This window comes from Lontra canadensis, unplaced genomic scaffold, assembly GCF_010015895.1.
Source record: "Lontra canadensis isolate GAN:19392208 unplaced genomic scaffold, GSC_riverotter_1.0 scaffold38, whole genome shotgun sequence".
NCBI classification, from domain to species: Eukaryota; Metazoa; Chordata; class Mammalia; order Carnivora; family Mustelidae; genus Lontra; species Lontra canadensis.
The window spans coordinates 11,778,756-11,798,812 of record NW_022631032.1 but is presented as its reverse complement, the minus strand read 5'-3'; the positions used below and the strand labels follow the sequence as shown (position 1 = coordinate 11,798,812).

Here is a 20,057-nt window from a genome sequence, read left to right as displayed (position 1 = left end):
GAGTCTACTTTTCCCTCTCCCTCTGCCCTTCAATCCTACTCAAGTTCTCTCAAATAAGTAAAATCTTTTTTTTTTTTAAAGATTTTATTTATTTGACAGAGATTACAAGTAGGCAAGAGAGGCAGGCAGGGAGAGAGAGGAGGAAGCAGGCTCTCTGCGGAGCAGAGAGCCCGATGTGGGGCTCGATCCCAGGACCCTGGGATCATGACCTGAGCCCAAAGCAGAGGCTTTAACCCACTGAGCCACCCAGGTGCCCCTCAAATAAATAAAATCTTAAGAAAAAAGTTTTCATCGCAAGAAAAAACATTTAAAAAAATTTTTTAAATGCAAATTAAAAGATTAAATTAAGAAAAATTTAAAAAATAGGTCTTTCGTTCATTTTGAGTCTATTTTTGTATATGGTGTAAAAATATGGTCCAGTTTCATTCTTCTGCATGTTGCTGTCCAGTTTTCCCAACACCATTTGTTGAAGAGACTGTCCTTTTCCTACTGGATAGTCTTTCCTGCTTTGTCGAAGGTTAGTTAACCACAGAGTTGAGGGTCCATTTCTGGGTTCTGATGATCTATGTGCCTGTTTCTGTGCCAGTACTATACTGTCTTGTTGATTATAGCTTTGTAATATACCTCAAAGTCCAGAATTGTGATGCCACCAGGTTTGGTTTTGTTTTTCACTATTCCTCTGGCTATTTGGATTTTTTTCTGTGTATTTTAGGATTATTTGTTCCAGCTTTGTAAAAAACTTGATGGTATTTTGGTTGTATGTGTACATTGCTCTAGGCAGCAAAAACATTTTAACAATATTTGTTCTTCCAATCCATGAGCATGGAATGTTTTTCCATTACTTTGTGTATTCCTCAATTTCCTTCATGAGTGTTCTAACAAACCAAAAGACATCCAACAGAATGGGAGAAGATATTTGCAAATGTCCTATCAGATAAAGGGCTAGTAACCAAAATCTATGAAGAATTTCTCAAACTCGACACCCAAAGAACAAATAATCTAATTGAGAAATGGGCAGAAAACATTTCTCCAAAGAAGACAATACAAATGGCCAAGAGACACATAAAAAATGGTCAACATCACTCAATATTAGAAAAATACAGGGGTGCCTGGGTGGCTCAGTGGGTTAAGCCTCTGCCTTTGGCTCAGGTCATGATCTCAGGGTCCTGGGATTGAGCCCCACATCAGGTTCTCTGTTCAGTGGGGAGCCTGCTTCCCCCTCTCTCTCTGCCTGCCTCTCTGCCTGCTTGTGATCTCTCTCTGTCAAATAAATAAATATTAAAAAAGAAAGAAAAATACAAATCAAAATCAATGAGATACTGTCTCATACCAGTCAGAATGGCCAAAATTAACAATTCAGGAAAGGACAGATGTTGGCAAGGATACAGAGAAAGGGGAAATCTCTTACACTATGGAAGGGAATGCAAGCTGGTGTAGCCATTCTGGAAAAAGGTATGGAGGTTCTTCAAAAAGCTGAAAATAGAGCTTACCTACCCTAGTTGAACAATTGCACTACTTGGTATTTACCCAAAAGACAGAAATGTAATGATCTGAAGGGGTATCTGCACCCTAATGTTTACAGCACCAGTGTCTACAGTAGCCAAACTATGGAAACAGGCCAAGTGTCAACAACTGATGAATGAATAAAGAAGACACATGGATACACACACACACACACACACACACACACACACACACACTCATATACATATATATATATGAATGGAATATATATATATGGAATACTACTCAGCCATCAAAAGGATGAAATCTTGCCATTTGCAATGACGTGGATAGAACTAGAGGGTATTATGCTAAATGAAATAAGTCAATCAGAGAAAGGCAATTCTCATATAACCTCACTCATATATGGAACTTAAGAAACAAAACAGAGGATCATAGGAGAAGAAAGGAAAAAAATATAAGAAGAAATCAGAGACGGGTACAAACCATAAGACTCTCTTCACCAAAGGAAACAAGCTGAGGGTTGGTGGAGAGGAGGTGGTGGGGGGAATGGGGTAACTAGGTGATGGACATTAAGGAAGGCACGTGATATAATGAGCACGTAAGACTGAAGAATCAATGAATTCTACCTTTGAAATTAATAATACACTGCATGTTAATTAATTGAATTTAAACAAACAAAAAAAAAGGAAGCTAGATCCTATTTCTCCCAAAGCTAAAGCTTTCTAGCACTCTATGATCAACAGACTTCATATGGGTAGGGGTTTGTGCTGGTCTTTTCATGGAGGAGCTCGATACTCTGGATTCTCAGGGGTACCTGACCTAGTGAAGATGCACTTGTAGAATTGGGGGGGGGCAGTAGGGGGGCGGGGTGCAGGATTTGGTTTACATGCCTCAGGCCTCCCCTTGGTGGCGCTGTTTTTCTCACTGAGGTTGGTTAGTGCTTGTGGGAGTGGGGTGGAAATGGCGTTACCCTGCTGTCTGTCTCGTTTCAGGAGAGCAGAGCTCAAGCCAGCCACTCCTCAGGAAGCCCTTACAGAGGAGCAAACAATCACCCCTCCTGTGTCCCCAGCTTCCATCAGATCCCTTCAGCCTCTCTGTGCCTGAGCTCTCCACATGTCAGCTGGCACCGCACTCTTGTGTTTTACCTCAGGTGAAGTTGTGTTTTAAAAACCCAAACTTCAGAGACCACCCTCCCTCCCCCAGGCAGGGACCTGTGCTGATCTGGAGGAGGGTCTTACTGTGCTGTGGCCAGTGCTGGCTGGTCCCAGAAAATAGTCAGCTGACCACACAGTACTTAGAGGAGTTTATGGTAAACTGGAGCACAAACCTGGAGCCAAGGTTTGTTGCTCTGATCTGGTATCTTTGTTCCTATGTTGGGGAAGAGGGCAGATCAATGGCACCTGTACCAAATGCACTCCAAGTAGGGAAACTTTCTCTCTGTGTGACCTAGGGTATCCTCAGATTATGCTGCCTACTCATGGGTCTCTGCCCTCTCTCCCGAAAGGAGCACCACTAAGGAAGGCATGACTCCTGTGATGACAGGCTTCTAAAACTTCAGATTTTACGCTCTGCTGCTTATAATACCTTGTAGTAGTCTCCATAAGCAGGGATCCCTCCCCTCTGCAGCACCCATAGTTCTTATATCCCCCAAATCAACTCTTCAGAGTTCCTACCTTCCACGATTCTACCTGTAAGACAAGACTTGCAGTTTTGTTCTCTCAGTCCTCAGATTAATTTCTTGGGTGTTCATAATGATTTGATATTTATCTATCTGTGTTCAAGGGAGGAGGCAAGCTTAAGGTTCCCCTATTCTTCCACCATCTTAACTCTTCCTCCCCAAATCTCAATTTTTAAGAAAAATAAATACAATGATACAAGAGATGTGAAACCACAAATATTATGAACAACTTTATGCTGACAGTTGTGGGATATAATTTAATAACTTAGATCAATGTATCATTTTCTTGTAAGATATAAAATGAACAGCCTTGTATCAGCCTTGTATCTATTAAAGAAATTGAATTTGCACTTAAAAACATCCCTACAGTGAAAACTCTAGGCCCCAATGGTATGATACCTATCTGAAGAAAAATAGTAACAATACTATTAAACTCTTCCAGAAAATTAAAAAGGAGAAAATACACTGCAAATCGTTCAAAACAGCCAGCATTACCATGGTTCAAAAGCAGTCAGAGACATTTGATAAAATCAAAAAAGTTAAGAGATATATCTCTCTTGAGCAAAGAAGCAAAATTCTTAGGAAAATTCAGGAAATCATATGTAACAATATATAGAAAGAATAATACAACAGGACTATGAGGAATTTATCTCAAGAATTTAAGGCTAACATTTGAAATTCAACTAACTCAATTCATATTAATAGTCTTACAGAAGAAAACCTGCATATACTGATCTCAAAAGATGTAGAAAAGCATCCGACAAAATTCAAGACCCATTTCTAATTAAAAACCTCAGAAAAAGAATAGAAGGGAAATTTCCTCAAGCTGATAAAGGGCATCTATGAAAACTTACATTTAACCGTCTTAATGATGAAAGACTAGTTTTGCTTAGTGAAAAAAGTCAGATAAAGACAAAATTAACAAAAATCAGGAGCACATATTGTACAATTCCATTTTTATGAAATCCTTAAAAGTGTAAACAAATCAGTTAGCAAATCAAGAACTGTTTGAGGATGGAAGTGGGGGAGAGTGGCAAGGTTGAGAGGAATTACAAAATGGTAAGAGAAAATTTCTGAGGATGATGGATATATTCATTATCTTGCCTGTAGTAGTTCTAAAACTATATATATATATATATATGTGTGTGTGTCAAAACTCATCAACTTATGCACTTAACTGTTGTCTGATACCAACTCTTTTTGTATTTCTTGGCCCAATTTGAATACAGGGCATGGGTTTCCCCTGCGCGCGCACGCGCGCACACACACATTCATTCATGCACACACACACACACACACTTACACACACACACACACACACACCAATAGTTCCTGCTAGTTTCTGAGAATTCAGCTCAATTCTGACACTCTCTACCTGAACACAGCATCAGATTGCACAGATAAAGGGCTCAGTCCTACAAGACTATCCTCTACTCCCCCAATTTAGATGGCAGTCTGAAGCCCCAGGCTTTTGTTACCTATCCTTCTGACTCATGGGCTACAGATTGGAGGTTCCAACCACCTGCTCCTTAGGTTTGTTTTTGTTTTTTTAAGATTTATTTGAGAGGGAAAGACAGAGATAACACAAGAGCAAGGAGAAGGGAGAGAGAATTACCAGTGGACTCTGTGCTGACTATGGAGCCCAACTCAATCTCACTACTCTGAGATCACCCTGAACCAAAACCAAGAGTCAGATGCTTAACCAACTATGCCACCCAGGCAACTTCTCCTTTGATTCTTAATATGCTAGAGTGGCTCACAGAACTCAGGGAAACAATTAGTCACATTTACCGATTCATTAAAGGATATGATAAAGAATTTGAATCAACAGCCAGATTAAGAGATACATAAGGCAATGCACGGGAAAGGGGAACAGAGATTTTAAGCCTTCTTTAGGTGTGCTATTCTCCTCGCATCTCCATGAGTTCAACAACCCAGAAGCTCTCTGAACCCAATCTTATGGGTTTTTATGGAGGCTTCATTGCATATTCATTATTAACTATGTCACTGCAAATAGCTGATTCAATCTCCAGCCCTCCTCCACTCCTCAGAGCCTGGGGATAGGACTGAAAGTTCCAAATGACCAAATATGTATTTCTTATAAATCACTATATCACATCGTGTAATTTGTTTCATGTAAATTAAACCTCTACCAAGTTGTAATTAAAAAAAAAAAAAAAAAGACTGCATGACAGGTATGTGGAAGAACTTGTATTTTTAAAAATTAATTTTTCAGGGGGCACCTGGGTGGCTCAGGCAGTAAGTATCTGCCTTTGGCTCAGGTCATGATCTCAGGGTCCTGGCATCAGGTTCCCTGCTCAACAGGCAGTCTGCTTCTACCTCTCCCCTCTCCCTACTGCTTATGTACACTCACTCTCTCTCAAAAATAAAGTTTTTTTAAAATTCAAAAAAATTAATTTTTCAATAATTCATAGAATGTATAGTTTATGCAAAAAAGAGGATATGAAACTCTAAACATTCCATACTCGAAGTAAAGGCGTTGGCTCTATTTTTTTTTTTTTTAAGGTGAAATAAAGTAGTTTTGGATAAACAAAAATTAGAACAGGCTGAAGTAAAATGGTAACAGAAACTCAAGTATGAGAGCTGAATATGGTAAATTTGTAAATATAAACAGTTCTGTTTTCTTATTTTTAAGTTTCCTAAAAAGACAGGTGCTTTTTACTTTTTTAATTGGTTGAAATAGTTCCCCAAATTGCAGATATCTCCAACTTTAGGACATGTGTGTGTGTGTTGGGGGCGGGGGTGGGGGGAGTTAAGTGTCCCTATCAGGTTGTATAGTCTCTCTCAGTATCTTTTTTTAATCAGTTACTGAACAGAATTTCCTGGTGTATTTTCATCTTCCAGGTTTTTTTCTAAAAGTTCCATTACCCATTAAGGAAGTTCAGTGCAAGTTTATTAAACTTGCCTAAATTTCCTAATAATATAGAAGATAACCACAAATTACTAGATAACAATCAACTATTTTCTGGGTTGTTGAGTGGTGCACCGTATTTTTTTTCTTCTTGCTTTTTGACCCTCTTCACCCATTTCTCCCACCCATCCTGACTCGGGCAAGCACCAATCTGTTCTCTGTATCTATGAGCTTGTTTTTTTGTTTCAAGAGTCCATATATATCACAATATTTGTCTTTTTCTGCCTGACTTATTTTACTTAGCATAATGCTCTTAAGGTCCATCCATATTGTTGCAAATGGCAAGATCTCATTTTTTTTTTAAGATTTTATTTATTTATTTGAGAGAATGAGTGAGAGAGAGCATGAGAGGGGAGAAGCAGACTCCCCAAGGAGCTGGGAGCCCGATGAGGGACTCGATCTTGGAAGTCCGGGATCATGACCTGAGCCAAAGGCAGTCGCTCAACCGAGCCACCCAGGCGCCCAAGATCTCATTATTTTTTAATGGCTGAATAATATTCCATTGTATATATACAAGCACATATACAATTTCTTTATCCACTCATCCATCTATTGGTTGTTTATATATCTTGGCTGTAATAAATAATGCTGCAAAGAACACAAGGATGCATATATCTTTTTGAGTTATTGTTTTGTTCTTTGAATCAATACCAAGAAGATCAAAACATCTTTTTATGTTTTGAATTAAAACAAAATGTTTAAGTTAAAATATCAAAATTACATTTTTTCTTTTTTAAAAAATAGATTTCCTTGTTTTAACTAACTTCAAATTAACTGGCCAGTTAAAATCTCAAATTTTAAAAAACTATCTAAAAATAGTTCTTCTATTATCTGTGTCTGTATCTACCTAAACATATCATATCATATCATGCCTAATTAACAGAAAGTAACGAGTATATGTATATGATTCATTCATTGTGAAATATGCTGTTCAATAATGTATTAGTAACCTTAAAGTTCAGAGAAAGATAAACTAAACTTGTTTGTCATGGAATATGACAAGAATACTTTGTAAATGCTTTGTTTCTATTTTCATCTGTATAGCTGAAGGTACAGAAGAGCTCTTGATTATTTACAGAGGTGCCCTTTTCTGTCACAGAGGTATTTTTAAAAGACTGTTGGGTTAATCTGACCACAGAACAAGATGAGTATCACAGGCAGGAAGTAGGGTATTAATTTTTTTTTTCAAATACCAAGACAATCACATTTTCCTAAGGCCATATTAACTTTATAATATCATATTAATTACTATTCCATTAGTACAAATGTAAGTACATTGAATGCCTCTGTATATGTTCTGAATTTGCAAGAGTGTGGTAGTGATACAATTTCCTTCACAACAACAGTATGATATTTATTTAGCCTTTATAGATAAAACTATTTATCTGAAAAAAAAAGCAAGTAATTAGGGAGTTTCATATTTTTATAATTACCTAGGACTATAAAGAAGCAATCAATTATTTAGGTGAAAAATCTAAAGTGATTTATAAAATTCCTTACCGGTATCTATGAACAAATATACCCTTAAAAATAGAGTTCATCATATTTTCAATTTCATCCTGGTTTTCCTGTAGCTGAAATGAAAAGAAAAAAATTAAATCCTGATTTTATCTGAAATGTACAGTTTCAGTTATTTTTAATTCCTGGTTCTTCTCATTCTTGGCAATTATCTAACTTATTATTCAACAGATGTCAGAAATTACGAGTACTCTTATATCACTTCAACAGCTTTACTATACTGACTTTAGAACCTCTTTGTCTCTCTTTACATACACATGCAGTGACTAGCAAGGAGTGGTGTGGCTAACTGGCCAGATTCCAATCCCCAAAATATGACCTGCTTTGGGAAGAAGCTTCAATTTCTATACCTCTTCCAACAAAGTCAGGTCCCTGGCTTGTTTTGCCTCTCTTGGTAATAGGTCAGCCTTACTTATGATATTTGCCACTGTAAAAGAAACTTCCTATTCTATCTGAAGTATCCAAATAATACTCTCCAACTGTTTAGTCCATAACTGAGAGTAGACCAAGTTCCCAAAATAGATGGCATAGCAGAAGATAGGAAGGATCTTTGCCATTAGTGGTGGATGCAGCAACACAAACAGTTCAGCAATGATAAAAAATTCAGGCAATACTACTGATTAGAATTAAAGCTTGAGCTTATTCATTGCTCAACAGGAATAATAGCACTGATACAAAATTATATCCCAAGTGGTATTTCTTATTATACTTTGTTCTGTGGTAATACTCAGTGAAATATTTGCTTTTAGGCGCGCCTGGGTGTCTCAGTTGGTTAAGTGGCTGCCTTTGGCTCGGGTCATGATCCCAGGGTCCTGGGATCCAGTCCTGCATCGGGCTCCCTGCTCAGCAGAGAGCCTGCTTCTCCCTCTCCCTGCTGCTCTGCCTACTTGTGCTCTTTCTCTGTCAAATAAATAAATCTTTAAAAAACAAAAAAAAAAAAAAAGGAAATATTTGCTTTTATTACATATAAGAATGTGAGAATAAAATACTTTCTGACTTATTCTTTTGCTGTATGCTTTATTTTAGGTTTATGGAAATAAGATTGGGAATACTTACATATTAAACCATCAAATTACCGTATCATACTGTAAGTTTTAAAAATTACTTTTGCTGTATTTATTACATAAAAAATTAATTCATAAGAGGCATACAGTTTGGTTAGTAGTACTTACTGATGCACAATTCCAAAATTTACTTTCACAATATTTCAAGTGTGGTATTTATGATTTTAACTGTGTTCCTTAGATATCCATATGATGGAAGTCCTGATGGCCCAGTACACCTCAAACCTTACTTGAAAATAGGATTGTGGCAAAAGTAATTGGTTAAGATGGTGTCTTTCTAGAGTAGGGTGGGCCTCCAATCCAAGATGATTGGTATCTTTATAGAAAGGAGAAATTTAGAGACAAACACACATAAAGTCATGGAGAAACTGGAGTTATCTTCAACTTCTAGCTTACAAAACTGTGAGACTATAAATTTCTGTTCTGTAAGCCACTCAGTTTGTGGTATCTGTGATAGCAATCTTAACACCCTCATACAGTATGGGCAATAATTTAGGCACAAGTTTGCTGCTTCCTGATGTCTATTATAACCCATTATTCATTGATAATTTATATGCAGCAATATGGTATTATTCTTTTTTCAAGTTAAAATACAGATTAATACTCTAGATTTAGAATTTATTTCCTAATGGGCAAATAAAATTGTTACCTACTAAAAAGCCAGTTTGAAACACTTTCAGCATATATATGGAAATTTCAGTGTAAACCTGGAACCAACCTTATTCACAGGAATGCCTTATTTATTAACTAATAAGCAGTCTTTGGCTTTCTTTAGGAAATGCAGCTTCGCTGATCCCCAGCTCTGACCTTAGTATTTATGTTTCCTGAACTCATAGTCTGATAATCCTCAGTTACCTAACCCCCAGACTATCTTCTTTTGAAAGGAGGACTGTTTTAGGATTTTCTTCTGCAGATATAATTAGTTAAGATGGGGTCATTCTGGAGTAAGGTGGGCTCCAAATCCAATATGATCGGTATCTTTTAAGAAAGAATAAATACAGAGACAGACACACATGAAAGTCATGGACAAAGCACTCAGACAGCACTCAGATAATCACTGGCTGACGTTCCAGGTTAATTTGAAAAGTATGAGATTACAAAATCTAACTTAAATAAATAAGATTAAAAATACACATATACCTTTTTATAAAGAATACGAAACATGAAACTTACCTCTTTGCGTTTCTGAAGAAGTAACTCCAACCTTTCGTTGGCTCTCTTCCCAATCATTTTATTTCTCTCAGCTTCATATTGTCTTTGTGTATTATCCTGATGAATACTGAGGTTTAAGGCAACATTCACCAAAGCAGTCATGAGCTTCATGGCTATGAAATAAAGGAATATTATGGTATTCACCCATTAATCAGATCTTCATCCGTAAGATTACAAATTTATAATGGAAACGGATGAAGGAAAGAAACTAGTCAGTTTCTTTGTTTACAACTCAGTCACAATAAAAAAAAGAAACTTATTTTATAGAAATAAAGTCATCATCTTAGGCTGCAAGATAATTTTCTGTGCCTCAGTGTCTCTATAGCTTGTTTCATTGGCATTTCCCACTTAAAAACAGCCTCAAACTATCAGCAAGAAAGATTTAACAACCCCTCTTCTCCACCCTCAAATATGTTTACTTTAGTGAGGACATACTAACCAAGCCTATTAGAACTCTATTCTGACCACAAATCCTGTGTATATACAATTGCTTCTTTAATACCTTTAACTCAGACACTTCAAAGATGCCTTCGATGTTTACAATCAATTCATGATCTTTACCCAGAAAGACGGCTCTCTGCCTGCTGTTCCTCACCTCAATGAACGGCATAACCTCCAAACTCTGAAATACAGATCCTACCAAACTCATTAATTAAAAATGTACACTGTGAACTTCTGGATGACCTATTTTTCCCACAGTGTCAATGTACTTTTAAATGTTCACCTATATTTGCAAATCTTTAAATATTTTCAAACTTCTATTTCAAGTCATCTGAGAAACAGGTATGACACAAACCTTAAACTTTTCTCTATTCATATTTATTTTCATTATTGAAATGGTGATAGTGTAGAAAATATCGGTAAAGGAATAAGAGTTTGTGCAGGTAAAGCAACTTCCCTTTTTTTTTCTTCTAGGTTACTTATTTATCTGCAAATATGAATGAATGTACATTAATAAAAAATGAAATGATCAGTGTTTTGGAATACTGATCTACTTATCTGCAAACATATCCGTAACTATATATGAACATGCATTTCTCTTAAAACTTCACTATTTCCCTTTAATTACACACATAAATATACAGAATACTATCTATATCTATCATCTATACACACATACAATTTGCCAACCTGAAACTATCTGAATTTGCCAACTCTATATTAAAAGTGATTACTGCCTTTAAACTAAAATGTAAAACAAGATGTAAACAAATGTATTTAAGTTAGTGCAGACTTAAAAATACACTTAATAAAAATTTTTTTTCCTAATATACAGTGTCTCAATATAGTAAACTAAGAAATAGTCTTTCAAAATACAGCTAATGATTTTACAATGTTTTATACATTGTCAATAGGGTATCTGATGCTACTATGAAAGTTAAAAGTACTTTTTAAATTAATCTGTATAAAAAAGGAGAATAGGTCAAAGATAGGAGGGATATACAGCATTCACCTTACCCAAGTTAGGGATAATAGTGTAACAGAGTTTTCCCTGAGCATACAAAATCATACCCAATGGAGCCTAATTCAGTACATACTTCTAAATCCCCAAAACAAAATGACTTGTAAATTAAGAAGTCAGAAAGCATTAAGATTAATACCAAGCTGGCTGGAATTAACAAGTGGAAGCCAAGACACAGGTTTTATTCAATTTAAAGACCTTTGCTTTTGCGGAGCCTGGGTGGCTCAGTTGGTTAAGTGTCTGCCTTTGGCTAAGGTCATGATCTTGGGGTCCTAAGATCAAACCCTGCATTGGGCTCTCTGCTCAGCTGGCAGTCTGCTTCTCCTTCTCCCTTTGCCCCTCCTCCCAACTTTCACATGCATGGGCACTCTTTCTCTCTCCCAAATAAATGAAATCTTTTTTTAAACAAAGGGACTTTTGCTTTTAGCTATATATCTCCTTGTGAACCCAAATCCCAAACTTCAACGGCCATTGTAATTAACCTCCTCCCATCCTAGATATATAAGCATAAAAAATCAACATACTAAAACAGAAAAGCAAATGATCCATAAATTTTCACAGAAGTATTAGATAGGATAGAGCACTGCTTATTGATCTGTAAAAACTTAAACTTTGCTGAATTTTCATTTCACATACAAACATTTTAGCAATTAAAGTAACTGAAGAGGGAATTCTAAAAATTTTTTTAAAAGACAGATTTATTTATTTATTTATGTGTTTATGTATGTATGTATGTATGTATGTAGACAGAGAGAGAGAGAGAGAGAGAGAGAGAGGGAGAGAGCGCGCGCGCGCACCAGAGAGGGAACACAAGCAGGTGGAGTAGAAGGAGAAGTAGGCTTCCCGCTAAGCAGGGAACCTGACGTGGGGCTCAATCCCAGAACCCTGGGATCATGACTTGAGCCAAAGGCAGATGCTTAATGCCTGAGCCACCCAGGCGCCCGAGACTTCTAATTTAATGCCAGAGACATAACATCGGAATTGTGATGTCTGAGTCCAGTGAAAAAGACTCCCTCCAGCATAGAGGGAGCACCAATTTAATTCTACTGATATTACTAAAGAAACTATTTTAAAAATTAATAATCCTACAAGAATTCTGCCTGGATTCTGTGCCACTGTCTTTGAAGCAGCTTCTCCTTGTTTACCAAAGAGAAAAATACTTCCTTTAGGTTTCGAATTTTAAATGCCAGCTACAGAATGGCAAACTTGTTTTAGTGTTGTGCTACCCATAATATGGTCCACAAATCGGTGCAGACCACGAATAGTCAGTTAACAGCTTATTATCAGTACAAACATGAAAGTAAGCTTTTAGAAACTTTTATAACAATCTGACAGTGATCTTATGTCTATTGACTTTAATATTAAAATGACACTGAGAAACATATACTTCATTTTATTGCTTTTCACAAAACTATTAGGTTGTGACAGACTGGTAATTAAAAAACTAGTCTTTTACCACAGACAGTTCAATAAACACTTACTTAGTGCTTCTTCAGTTATTTATCAATCCAATATGTACTTAGCACTGTTCTACATATTAGAAGTACAAAAGTGAATGAGACAGAGAGTACCTACCCTCATAATTATTACATTCTGTAGAGCGACAGCAAACAAATGTAGAATATACAAATGAAAAAAGTTAATGAAAAATCTATAAAGAAAAATACAGTATGATTTTTTTTAAAATATGATTAAAATGTTAAAATATGATTAAAAAATCATAAAATGATTTTTAAATCATATTTAAAATATGATAAAAAATCATACAAAATATGATTAAAACGTTAGAGAGTAAAAAGGGTAGTCAGGCAGCTTGTGACTGTGACTTTGCAGAGCTCACATATGAGATTAAGTGAGGGAATGAGCATGTGATCATATGACAGAACAGTGCTCCAGGTAGAGGGAGTAAAAGGTACAGAGGTTACGAGATAAAATGTTATAAGGAGAGCACTCATAAAAGAGCAAGGGATTTAGTGTGGCTGAAACACAGAAACAGGTAGAGGCAGGAAGTAAGGGTAAGGAAGAAATCAAGAGGCCAGGTTATAAGAGTTCTACTAGGATCTAGTTAGAACTCAGGAATTAAATTTAAATGAGGAAAGACCCACTGGAAAATATGGTGTGAATGGCAAACAGTCTGATTTAGATTTAAAACTGCTGTGTGAACAGATTACAGAAGAGTAAAAGTGGAAGAAAGGCGACCACATGGAAGAACACTGAAAGCTGAAAATATTTTGCCAGAAGTTTACAATGATGATTCTCAAGTTGTTGGATTTGAGCAGCTCACTACAGCAATGCTGGCTGAGTTTAAAGTGATTGCAATAGGTAGAGAGATTCTGAAGATAGAGCTAAAAAAAACCCATGATACATTATAATGTAGGAAATAAGATAAGAAGAAAAGGCAAGGGTAATTAAAAAGCTTTGTGCTTATTAGGTATCTAAGTGGAAGTCTCCAATAGGTATACATATGGAAGCCATCACCAAAGACATTATTATTTAGAGCACTGAAACTAGACAGTACATCCACCCAATGAATAACTATTCAGCCATTAGAAAAAATGAGGCATAATTTTTGTACAGAAAAGAAAAGCCCACCAAGATATTTGTTGATTAAAAAAAAAGCAAGATGCCTGTCAGTATGTATATCATGCTATCATTTATGCAAAAAGAAGGAATGTGCTATTTATTTTTATGTATCAGTCACTCTTCTAAGCTCTTTACACATACTTATCATATACCTCACAACTCTGTCAAGTATATTTTAAATGTTCCTTTTGTACATAGAAGAAAACTGAGTCCCAGATCAGCTATGAGACTTGCCAGTTACATAGCCAGTAACTGGCAGAGACAGAATTTGATTACAGGCAGTTGTGCTCCATAGTCCCAAGTTCTTAGGCACTACACCATACTGCCTCTCACTGAGTATGTATGTGCTATTATATTCATAATCTTCAGAAAAAATATATGACACTGGCAACTGGTTGTCTTCAAGGAAGAGAATTTGATGGCTGAGAGCCATGGGTGGAAAAATGACATTTTACCATAGAGTTTTTTATTTTGAGTTTTAAATCACATGACTATATTACCTCTTCCACGATCATTATTTTTTGATAAAAATAATAAAACTATGGAATGGGTTTTTACTTTACACACTAAGGAGTGAATAAAGGCAGAAAAGATTCAAGAGTCTAAAAATTGAGTTTTGAGATAGTTCAATATTTACAGTTTAGCTTTCTAAGATCCACTAGGACAGTGTGTATTCCAGAAACAAGTGAAGATAGTGATTCAAGAAGGAAGAAGTATCTATGTCTACTGAGAGAGAAAAGATGACATCTGGGAGATTCCCTGTGATTTGGACAGTAAGATGGTAATTGCTGACAAATCAAGAGCAGAGACAGTGATATGGCAGAAATAGAAAACTGATTGGAGTGGGTTTTAAACAGAATAGGAGGAGAGTAAGACAGTGAATAGAAACAGTTGAGATTTATCATAAAGAAAATGTAGGGAATGTAGCTAGAAGGGCATGAGGAAACAAGGGAGGTTGTAATTGTCAACCTTATATGTCAACCTGGCTGGGCTACAGTACCCAGTTATTTAACCAAATGTTAATCCAGGTGTTAATGTGAAGGTATTTTGTAGACATGGTTACCATCTACAATCAGTTGGTTTAAAGCAGAGGAAATTACCCTCAATGTGGTGGGTTTCATCTAGTTACTTGACTACTTTAAGAACAAAATACTGAAGTTTCCTGGAGAAGCAATTTCTGCCTCAGGACTGTACAACTCCAGCCTATTTCTAGCCTGCTGTTCTACCCTACAGATTTCAAATTTGCCAGCTCCCACAATTGTGTGAGCCAACTCCTTGAAATAAAACTCCCTCTCCTCAAATATATCTTGGTATATACATATATACAAGATAGACATATCTTGGTATGTATGTGGGTGTGTGTATCAGGAAGTAAGTATATCTCCTATTGGTTCTGTGTCTCTGGAGAGCCTTAATCAAGAGAGAATGTTTCTAAAAGATAAGAGCTAACATAGTATATTAGTATAATGGTAAGAATTATCTCATAAAAGTGGGGAAACTGAAGTCAGTAGACAGAAAACAATCCGAAGAGCAACGTTCTTGAGGTGGAGACCAGGGGTCAGATCTATTAGACAAGAGTAAGGACCAACCCTAGAGGTAACTGTAATAGAAAAAGTAGAGTATAGGGGTACAGCTGCACCTGGACAAGTAGGTTTAATCCTTGAAGAATTTTCTGTTGTCTCTACTAAGGAAGCAAAAACAATCAGCTAAGTGTGAAAAAAAGAACAGGAGGTGTTACAAGTTTGAGAAGAAGGTATGAAATAATTTTGTAACAAAGTAGGAATATCTATGTAGTAGAATAACAGGACTGCTAGGCAACATTAAAATCCCACTAATGAGAAAAATCTAAAGTCTAGCCAATATGATTATGTGTTTTTCTTCAGTCACTTTCAGATGCTCTGGTGCAGGTATGGAGCAGTATGGGGAGGATAGGGTTTTCCAAGGAGGTATGATGGAGGGAAAAAAGAAGCAAGAATATTGAGGGTATGAAGAAGGACATGATTATAATAAATTGGGATGAAAGGATCTAAGCTAGGAAAGTGCAGGAAGTGAAGATATGAAGGGTGTGAAGAACACTAAAAATATAGTATCAAAGGATTGAAAGTCCCAACAGAAGAAAAACTATACTGGAATTGGGAACATAAAAGAAAAACACTGAAACAAAAAGAAGTGGTTACTGGCAAATGGAATGGTTGAAGTTAAGATTGTAGACTCTTTTAATCAACATCCAACAATTTACATTTATGTGTTCCTAAATATAAAAGTGAAAACTAAAAAACTTCATTGATATTTAAGATACTTAGTATACTTTTGAAAACCATCACTATACTCCATAGAACTATGTTTGATAATGGGACAAACTATGTTTTTAAAAGAGGGGTGATTCTATTCCTTTAGTTTTAAAAAGCTTATTTTCACAAATACAAAGGATTGTAACAGACATCCACTTTCCAAATGATCAAGGGTTTTTAAAAATTTTTAATTTTATTTTTAAGTAAACTCTGTGCCCAATATGCGGCTTGAGCTCAAACCCCGAGATCAAGAGTCGCATGCTCTACTGACTGAGCCATCCAGCACCCAAAAATGACAGAGATTTAACCAATCCCTCTTATCTCTTAAAAACCCAACGAAAATAACAAAGAAAAAACAAATTTCATCTTCAATAAATTAAGAAAAATACTCGTAAACCCAAACCACAATATATTAATATATGTACATGGGAAGCAGAAGGATGACCAGAGCGTACAAATCAAACCAAATTATCAAAAAAGGAATTACAACTATGTGTATCTAAAAGAAAAATAAAAAACCGATTTTGCTCTGCAGAACCCAGAAGTGTTCAGGAATTACAAATAATAGGTTCCACAGAAGATGGAGGGAGGTAAGGTCTGAAAAGAGTATTATTTCAATGTTTGTACAATAAGTAATTAAAACCTTAAGCCTCTACTCCTACTTAGGCAGTCAAGGAATTTTTCCACCACACACCAATCTTGGAAGCCCAGAAAGTTTACTCCCTCAATAAAATGAGCCAGAAACTTGGAATTATCAGATACAGAAGAGGGATACATGTGAAGTACCGACTGCACTGGATGCTGTTTCACCCTGCCCAACTCCCGAATGGTAAAGAGCAACTAAACTAAAGCAGATTGAAAGATCTTTCTTCAAAGAAGGTAAACTTCCCCAGGGAAAATAACTATGAATAGCAACAGTTTAGGGTCTATAATGAAAACTATAGTTTTTACAAGGAAAACTATAGTTTTTACAATGAAAATTATAGTTACTAAAGGAACTATAGCTGATGACAGGACTGTCTTACAGCGAAGCTCACCAAAAAAGACACAGACCCACTGCCTCATCCTGTCAAACACAAAACTCTCCTCTCTCTCTACCGCCCCGCATCCTACATCCTCCCTTCTCTGGTAACTGCCTTTTCAGTGTCTCACTCAGCAAGAGTAGAGAACCAAGAAACAGATATTTGAGGTAAGTTTCCAGTATGAAAGAGAAGGATAAGAGCACAGATCAGAAGAGTAGGGAGCTGAAAAAAACTTCAGAGTAATAATTATCAAAGAGATAAGAGAAGACATTAAATCCATGAAAAAATGTTTAAAATAAGACCAACCTCAAGAGACTAACGACCAAGCAACGGATATTCAACAAAGAGCGCCAAGCATAATGAACGGGAAAAAAAATACATATACACGTCAGGGTATATCACCATGATATTTCAGAACACCAAGAAGAGAGAAAAATTTAAAAGCATCCAAAGACAAGAAACAGGATCAGAATCAGAAGTTGAAATAGCATTGGACTTCTCAGGAGAAAACACTGGAAACTAGAGGAAAACCTTTGAAGAAAATTAAGCATGAGGATGTAATTACTTTTCAGGCATGTAAAATGTAAAATACATACTTCCCCCAAACCCTTTATCAAAGAATAAGCTAACTAAAAAGGAGAGAATAAATTAAGAAAGAAAGCAAAAGATGACAGGGACTCCCAAAAAAAGACAAAGGATCCAAACGATGGTAGAAAAGTTAAATAATTTAAAGGACATCTTGATTGTAGAAAATGAACCTGCCATATCAGACATGATTATAAATAATCAAAAGCACAAAAAATGCATGCTACAAAATTGATACTATTATTTGTTTTAAAATTTAAAAAATCCTCATGAATATGCATATGAGAAAAAAACTTAAATAACAAACATGTTCTGGGCACAATGATGAGGTGGTATAATTATGGCTAATTTTTATTTTTGTACTTTTCTCCTTTTCTCAATACTCTATAATCAGTATAGTAATTTTATATGCACAGAAAATGTTTAATGTACAATATGGATATGTTAGTGAAAAGCATACAAAAAATTTTCTCAATTTCTCTGCCTTCTTTAGAACTAAGCAAAGTAAGCTTTGTCATTCTATTTTAGTTAGAATATCAAACAATTACTAAGTATTTGTAAATGTTAAGCATTTAACATGAACTCATTGAAGCTTTATATTCCTATGTGACAGGACTATTAGTATTAATAGTATACAGATGAAAAAAGTGAGGCACAGAAGTTATTTGTCTAAGCTCAACAAGCTAATGAATAAAAGAAATGCAATGTTTGTAGAGTGATTTTAAAATCATGATTTCTTTATAAAAGCAGGCCCCCAAAAGAAAGCTAATTTTCATACTTGATAAAGAAAGAGATAAATCTTAAAAAAAAAAAAAGAAGTGTCTTTAAACAAGAAAAACTTAACAAATTTCTACAGATACCTACATTTACATATTGGAAATAAATATTTAAAAATTTACATAATTGCATTTTATGGGTAAAGTTATAGATGGCACTCATGAATTTGGTAATTATTGGGCATTAATCCCATGAGAACCCTCAAGTCTACTCTGTACAAATCCTGGAAAACTGCAAAGTGTTATCTCTAGAGGAGAAGTACGAAAAACACAAGTGATAGAGAAAAACAAAAAAAAAGCAACAGTAATAGTATAGAGCAGTAAGAAAGACTTTAGAAGAATTTTTTAAAAAGAAACAAGAAAAAAAAAATGAAGAAGAGATTATCTACACTTTATAGTCTTTTTTTTTGATGATGCCAGATTGACCTGAATTTTTCAAGCCCTAACCACAGAAACCGAAAATATTCTGTCTAGTCAAGAGTTACAAAATACTTAATTGAATTTAATAAATAGAATGTGGGACCTATGAGCTAAAAAATAAGTAAAGTGAAAACACATGCTATTAGTTTTCTTAATAGTAGTTTTTGAAACATCTAATTTGTTTCTTATTTCCCCACTTGTAATGTCTTTTATTACTAAAATAGAGTAGGTGCTCAATATATTCTGAGTAAAAACATGAATGAAGTGAAACAATGCAACACTATTAGCTCTTCTTGTCATTACAGAATAATAGGAGCAGCTTACTAAATGTTAGATACTAATCTATGCTCTCTTCATGAGATAGCTATCATGATCATCCTCCCTTTGCATGTACATAAAATGAGGCCGGGTAAATTACGGATTTGTTCAAATTATGCAACTAATAAAAGGCAAGTAAAGGATATGGATCTAGATAGTTTGGCACAGAATCCATTTTTTGGAACCACTTATTTTATGGTTTTAGCAACTGAGAGCCAAAAAAAAGATGCCAATTTACTAAAGCAAAATGATTTTCAGTCTATGGCTAGAGAACAAAACAATTTCATATACAGTATCTTTCCTCAGACTAAAAAAGTCCAGAGGTTCTGACTTGGTTAGAAATATTAATCAACAATGAATCATATATCCATATAAAGTCAACCATATGTAAATATGATAATGTTAAACAATAATGTATAAAGAAATGTTTACTCCCTTAATTAAGAGTCTGAGAGTGACCTATAATTAACTATGATGAAAACTGGCTTACTGGCATACTGAGGCCACCTTACTGTCACATGATGACCTTTAACCACATTTTCTAATTTTCTCAGAATTCGTTTAGAAAAAATTAAAGTCAATCACACTATTAATACAATTTTTGTATTCTTAATCCCCCTTTGTTCAAATTAGTATTTCCACCTTAATAGTGAGTGGCAGTCACTATTAATCTATTTGTAATATAGAAAATTATATAGGTGAGAAAACAGCAAAAAATAAAAAAGTTAA

The 20,057-nt window shown here is 35.4% G+C and overlaps 1 protein-coding gene across 3 annotated transcripts in view; it reads right to left on the bottom strand.

Moving 5' to 3' along the window:
* STAG1 (stromal antigen 1) overlaps positions 1–20,057 on the bottom strand; it is a 425,489-nt gene that overhangs the window by 140,602 nt on the left and 264,830 nt on the right. For all 3 annotated transcript variants that reach the window (XM_032869634.1, XM_032869636.1, XM_032869635.1), the window contains 2 exons: positions 9,833–9,984; positions 7,578–7,651 (listed from right to left, as the gene is read on the bottom strand). In XM_032869634.1, coding sequence (XP_032725525.1) covers positions 7,578–7,651; positions 9,833–9,984 — 226 coding nt within the window. The remainder of the gene's footprint in view (positions 1–7,577; positions 7,652–9,832; positions 9,985–20,057) is intronic.